Source organism: Anneissia japonica, unplaced genomic scaffold (assembly GCF_011630105.1).
Source record: "Anneissia japonica isolate Jap-2015-1 unplaced genomic scaffold, ASM1163010v1 scaffold573_len2283161_cov171, whole genome shotgun sequence".
NCBI lineage: Eukaryota > Metazoa > Echinodermata > Crinoidea > Comatulida > Comatulidae > Anneissia > Anneissia japonica.
Genome location: NW_022719802.1, coordinates 994,192 through 1,001,508, shown reverse-complemented (window position 1 = coordinate 1,001,508; position 7,317 = coordinate 994,192). Strand labels below are relative to the sequence as shown.

Sequence of the window (7,317 nt, the reverse complement as noted above, 5' to 3'; positions counted from 1 at the left end):
TATATACACTGTGTTTATATATTTATTTATTCTCTGCTATTTACGCGTACAAATTCTGTAATAAGGCATGAAAAACGCCCTCTTGCTAAATTGGAAACATTTGACCCTTGACCGCTCTGACCATAGCGTACACCGTGCGACTTTACAGTTACGCGTAACAATTAGAAGCCCTCTCTTTAGAACATAAGGAACAAATTAACGTACTTGGTAACGAACTTATGGCGTAACACAAACACACTATCTCAGATCCATGGCAACGACTAGGACACCCTCTCCCAAAACTGATTACTTTTCTGTGCCAAATCGACGCTTCGCTTTGTTACGCGTAAATCGCGGAGAACGCTATTTTGTGTTTATAAGATCTTTGCTGCTTACACAGTAGGGTTGGTAGAGGGCGGCACAATCACCCAAAGCAGTTAATAAATAAATACCAAAGTGTATAGAATAGCAGAGAGGTCCGACTGTCAGAGTTTTTTTGAGACAGAATACTATCTTGAAAAGTATTACACAAAAGAAAGTATATGGCACACATAAACGTCATTCATATCGAACGCATGCTAATCATAGTGGTGATTAGGCTGGTTCTCTCTGTAAGTCTGGTGACTAAGCATAACAAAATGTCTAATTAATATCAGTTTATTATATCATTTAAATATTCAGTCATAAACACAATACAAACAATTCATATGCAGTCCGATTATTCAAACAGAACCTATGAGCATATATATGTATCAAAGTGTATTTCAAGACTATCAATTAAAAAATTTACATATTTGTCATTCAGTTTAATCAAATGTTTATAAAGTAAAGAACATAATTCATAATGATAAATAAACAGCTGCAGTGTCAGTCCATACTACAGTGTACACATTTTACGAAAAAATATGGTGCAACTATTCAATACAACTGATCATTATTCATCAGACATTACAATGTTTGTAGTACATCTGTACGGTACTTCATCTTAAAATGTATGAATAAAATTTCAAGTGAGTGGTTAAAACACACGTTAGATCTTGATCGCGATCTGGACACCCATTAACCCGCATTAAATATATCAATAACAATCATGTGACAACATATTTAATTTCGCCCTCTATAATTGGTTAAGAAACCTCTTACAATGCTATTATAATATAGTTTTCTTGTTTTTGAGATTGAACTGGTTTTTCTTGTATAAATATGAAATCTCAGTATAATCTTTGCAGGGACTGCTTGGCTGGTTTATGGTGAAAAGTGGCTTAGAAGAGCCTGCGAAAACAGACATTCCACGTGTAAGCCAGTACAGGCTAGCCTCACACCTAGGATCTGCCTTCCTTCTATATGCACTGATGTTTTGGCAGGGCCTATCTCACGTACTAAAGCCTACTCAAGTAAGTGGAGTGGTAGACCATTACCTTACCTATCTGTTTCGCATCATGTGCTGCATAAGGCCTCCACAGAATTCCTCTATCTATCCCTGTCGGCTGCTGCTGCTCTTGCTGTTCCCCTTGTTGTCCATCTGCCGTTGGATTTTTTCACTTATTTGATTTGTATTTGCTCTTGTAGACCATAGTCGAATTTAATAAATGAATGTTTTGAAAATTCATTAAAATCAAGGTCAGTCTATCTGGATTTTTAAATTTACATTATTAATTTGAGCTTAAATAAACTACAAAATCTGGATTTTGGAGATTTATGGTAATTTGGGTCTGGCAACGCATACCTCTTTTGGCCCAATACAGTAGCAAAATATAAGACCAATCAAAAAGAGTCCCAAGCCTCCAGCAATCATAGGAGTCACCTGGAAATCGAAACAGCCTCCCTCAGGAAAGTATAGAATCTCCCAGAAAAAACCCATCTCGAGAAAATTCACAATATTTGCATGTGTTTTACTATAATATCATCAGTTGCTCGTTCTCTCTTTTCTCCATTTCTCTTTTTCTCTTTTTTGGGGGCCCTATCCCCCATTGCTCCCTGGATTCGCACTTGGATTATTGAAACCCTGATATTGAGGTTTGGAAACCAAACTGTTTGCACTGTGCCAAACCGCTTCCAATTATTGTGCGTTCCACAAACTTTGTGCTATTTCAAGACTAATTAACCACTGTTTGTCACCATGTATTTTTTTTTTGTTTTTTTTTTTTTGGCAGATTGCAGAAAGTAAACTCCTACCTGTTATCAGAAGGTTTGCACACGGTACTGTGGGTCTTGTCTTTGCCACAGCATTATCAGGTAGGTCAAAGGTGTCTTTGGTGGGATTCGAACCTTGTTATAAAGGCAAATGTCGTACCACTAGACCACATTTATGATAAATTATCCTTCAGCTGACTTCATAAATCTTGTAATGTAAATTAAATAAATAAATTTCTATTTTTCATCTAGTTCCAAACTATTCGAAATTTGGAAATTTTGCTGGGGACCCACGGCAGCTGCAGTACAGCGCCAGTATAGATATTTTGCGGATACATGGTTCTTTATTGAGGAGCAGAGCAACCTGACTATAAATTAAAATTTGACACTGGCCGGGTTTGAGAGTCTTCAGCACTAGAAACAGCCAAAGAGACTTAATTATGGGATAGTATCATTGCACCAAACTATTGTAATGTTATGTGGGGCCAATGTACCATAAATTCTTGCGTAAAGGCAATCCAAGTAAAAGAAAACCCCAGAGTTTAAGAAGATTTTTTGTACGATTTTTGTATGTCGGGCATAAGACGACCCCCCACTAATTTCACCGATGGAATTCCTTCTTTGGTACGTGGTGTATCTCAACAGCTTAGGCCTAATTTTTTGCTGCTTTTCATGGTGTTGATACTGTTTCTAGCTGGATAAGAACGCAGCCAAAAATGTTGGGCTAAACTTTCAAATAATATCATTTTTTGGGCTTTTAAATTTTTGAATTTTTTTTTTCATTCATACAGTACTATCGGTTAGTAGCTTCATTTCAATAGTAGTAGTTGTGTGTTACGAAAAATCCGCACATTAGGAGAAAATGATTTAATAAATCAAAAGTGTATATGTTGCGCGTATAAGAAGACCCTCTGTTTTTCGACATAATTTGATATTTTAAGCCTCGTCTTATATGCGGGAAGATATGGTAATGGAAAAACCAAGCTACAAAAATAATTACAGGTGCAAGCATCTATGAATCAAGTTTGTATGCACTTAGTTGGGAAAATGTGGAAGCAAAATTAAAATTATGCTGTCACAGTGTTTAAAATAATCAATCTCGCACTTTCACATCTGACGAGACATTCTGAAAATAATCTAGCTACAGTATTATTATTCCAAAAACTAAATTTAAACAAAAGCCTTAGATACAATTCGTTGCAAAGTGTGTTCAAGATTTTAAAAACAATTTTAATGACGTTTTTCTTAATATGTGTCTTGAGAATGTTTGGTTGTGCTGTTTGTTTCTGGCCATTTTTTAGAAATATGTGTCTTTCAAATGTAAATTTTTAAATGTTTTGTACGTAATTATTTTACTGACATATTTTAGTGAATTAGTCACAGACTCAAGTAAGAACAATCTTTTTTTTTCTTATTGAAGTCTTATGTATGTTGAAATTGAGGTTTATCTTTAAATAATTTGATTATTTACTTACCTACTAGTAAGTGATTATTATTAAAATTCATTTGAATCCAACTGCAACCTCCAAGTTCCTAGCTTAAACATGTTAGTGTATATTATTATAATATTTTATATTTGTATACATTATATAAATATATAATTTAAGTGAGTGATATGTGAATAAATATGATCTAATTGAGTGCTGTATTCAGGAGGTATATTTTTTATATAATTCTTTATCAGGTGCATTTGTAGCTGGCTTGGATGCTGGCCTTGTTTACAATTCATTCCCTAAAATGGCCGATAGATGGATACCTCAGGACATCTTAACTTTTGACCCCAAATGGAAAAACTTTTTTGAAAACTCGACTACAGTGCAATTTGATCACAGAATACTGGTAAATAAATTGTTTTTGTTTATAAGAATATTCTCTCACATTTTTTTTTATTATATATTACTTATTATTAATTAATATTACTCAATATGTGTATAAAAAAAAATGTACCGGTATGTTGTGCTTATAAGAAGACCCTCTGTTTTTTTTGTTTTTTTTTTATCTCAATTTGATATTTTAAGCCTCATCTTAATAAATGCGAGAAGATACTGTAATGCAAAAAAACAAGCTACAAAAATAATTACAGGTGCAATCATCTATACTGAAGTATCTTACTTCTCTATTCTATCACAAAATAATATATATATATTACTCAATATGTGTATCCCCGTGAGCGGTACACGATGAAATGCTGTCTGCTGATTGTCCTTGGCTTAACGGATCGTCATTAAAAACAAACTGTTCGCTGCGCGCACGTCGTGACGTTGCGTCCTTTAAAGAATCGCATCGGCCAACGACTGTCAAGGGCAGTGAGTGCCCAGATTAAGATTAGCCATAACCTGATGCCATGCGCACAGATCCTTGCTAAATATTTCGGGAACATCGTTGCTAGGAAAAATATCCTTGGTGCAGTCTCATGCTACCCTAAATATATAATGAAAAATATTCTTTTCCATTTTATAGGGTATTACATCAGCTTTGACAGTCGGGACCCTGTGGGCTCTCACAAGACGAATCCCTCTCCCGAAGAGAGCAAACCTTGCTGCCAATTGCATGCTGGGAATGGTCTTACTTCAGGTTAGTTTTGCAACAGTCTATTAGAAGGGTGCTATTGCTGTTAAGGTTACTTCTTTCATTCACTTAAGTTAGGTGAAGAGTAACCCCTTCATTCGGGATAAATAAATTCAGTTGCTGGTTAAAAAAATTTAAATCATTCATCATTTATTGACACTGGTCAGTTTCACTGTTCACAGGGGTTCCAAGTCTCCTGGAAGTCGCACGAGTCTCCCGAAAATCAGGACTACCTCCTGCACTCCCTCAAGCAAGCAAGAATATCCCCGAAAATAACACATCTCTGCAAATTCTTATAATATTTTCATGTTTTTTTACAACTTTTTACATCAATTGTCGTATACTGTAGAAGTCAGTGCCGATGGGTGTCACCATGCCCAGCATTAAATGCGTTTAAAAAGTTATTTTCAGGGGCGGATCCAGATTTTTCAAACGGGTGAGGGCCAACGGTGGCGCCAGAAATTTGCCGACAAGGGATCCGATGTGTCCAAGGGAGAGGTCCAAACCAAGGCGACGATAAAGCCTTGGTTGATGACCTGGAATAAAAAAATCCCTGTTAGAGTTCATGGAGAGAGTTTTTAATGACTTAATTTTGTCCTAAATGTGCTTTTAAACCACAGTATTTGAGATTGGCTATTTTGATTGCCAATCTCAAAAACTAGCATTATTTGGATAGGCAAATTATTATTATTTTTTTTATTTTGGTCCGACAACCTAGTTGTTCGTTCCGAAGACAAGGGGATCCAGGCCTCCCCCCCCCTCCCCTGATGGCGCCACCTCTGGTAGGGGAACATTTTCAGGATAGAAGCGAATTTCGCTTATTTTAATACATAATATTTTATTGATATGCATTGCCATTTTAAAATTTAGTGGCAAAACGGGGGCACATGCCTCCATGCCCCCTACATTCCCACCTGCATTTAACAAGATCTACCGGATGCTCAAACACTCCTTGACAGCAGAAGAACAGAGTTAATTATGATAATTTTACTGTTTTTTATGTCACACTTTAAAAAATACTTTAAATTATTATTTTTTTTTAAATTGATAATTTTTTTGTCAAATATGTTCTGTTCTTCACATTTTAATGTATCTGAATGAAATGAATTATAAAATATCTTATCATAACATAGCTTGTATTAATTATACTATCATAATAGTAATATAAATATTAAATTGTTTATTTTTTACAGGTGACATTAGGTATAGCCACACTGTTGTACTATGTGCCTACAAACCTGGCTGCATCTCACCAATTTGGTTCTCTGTCTTTGCTAACCATTGCTCTTTGGCTTGCCCATGAGCTCAGAAGGATACCAAAATAATCAACAGATGTGGAAATATAGAGACAGCAAATTTATTAGCATCAAAGACTTGGTTAAGCATTACTCTTTGGTTAGATGATGCCTACATTAAACAGGTCTCCATCTTATTAAAGATCCTAAAAATGAAAGACAACCTCCGATTATAGACCACATTTTAGCAGCAACTAAATAAATGCCTATCTTATATATTTTTTATAATATTAGCTCTGATTGAAGACCAAAGATGCTAAAGACTTAGTTTCAAAAGTGGTCTTTAATTGGAGAAAGACTTTTTATTTTTGATTGATATTCTTTCCGATGAAGGTAAATTAATAAAGGCATTATATGTGACCCAAGACCACAAAAGGGCTGCAAACTCGCATCACCAGGTGTCGAGAAAAAGGGCCAAATAGACATTATAACATGTAATTGAGCAAAATATTATTATATCATAAATATAAAGTATTACCTTTAATCTTACTATTTTTGAAGTTTGGGTTCTATATTTCAACTCTAAACCCTAAAATTTAGTAATTTCATGAAGGCCATTCTACAAGAAATGTATATAAATTCACCAACTTTCAAACCGCCATACTTCGCTTCCAAACAACTTATTCACCTACACAAAATTCAGGCCCTAAAGTATGTTCCAAAAGTATTTATAGTGCATCGTACTAACATGGTACAAAGCTTACGTAAATGTATACCTAAATGAAGGAAATAGACTGAAATTAATTTGAAGAATACCAAACTGTTTCATGACCTGTTGGAAAAGATTTGGAAAGCCTCTGGCAATGAAGCGGACCAGAAATGATTGCGGTTGAGTACATGTTAAGAAACTAGTTGTGGTTATTGAAACTTTAAAAAAATATTGACGCCAACAGAACAATCATCTGCACTATTTTCAGTAATGTGAAACTAAAACGTATTGATGAAGTATATCTACACAACGTCATACATGATTTGAATGACTATAAGTGTTGTTTTTTAGTCACTTCAATTTTTTTTAAATAAATTATCCTCCGAATAATGTTATTTCTTTTTTGTGTATTTATTTTCGAAAGTTTCAAGATGTATACTGTACAGTATAAACAATATTATTGTGAGGTAGATGGATTAGACCAAATAAAAACAAATTAGGCCTATTATGTTGGCCACACCCAGGGACGTAGCCAGGATTTTGAAAGGGGGTGGGGAGCCGTTATGCGAATTACGTATGCCCCCGGCGGGGTCAAGGGGCGAATCCCCCTGTGAAGTAGTGCACTCTGAATGTTCTTAGGACTGTTTGAGAGGATAAAGTGAAAATTGCAATAGACGCATTATAAATAAGCGA

The 7,317-nt window shown here is 35.1% G+C and overlaps 1 protein-coding gene across 1 annotated transcript in view; it reads left to right on the top strand.

The window, feature by feature from the left end:
- Positions 1–7,019, top strand: part of LOC117111021 (cytochrome c oxidase assembly protein COX15 homolog) — a 17,270-nt gene extending 10,251 nt beyond the window's left edge. The window contains exons 6-10 of the mRNA XM_033253882.1: positions 1,209–1,373; positions 2,133–2,214; positions 3,797–3,951; positions 4,573–4,686; positions 5,874–7,019. Coding sequence (XP_033109773.1) covers positions 1,209–1,373; positions 2,133–2,214; positions 3,797–3,951; positions 4,573–4,686; positions 5,874–6,005 — 648 coding nt within the window. The 3' untranslated portion in view covers positions 6,006–7,019. The remainder of the gene's footprint in view (positions 1–1,208; positions 1,374–2,132; positions 2,215–3,796; positions 3,952–4,572; positions 4,687–5,873) is intronic.
- The last annotated feature ends 298 nt before the right edge of the window (positions 7,020–7,317 follow it).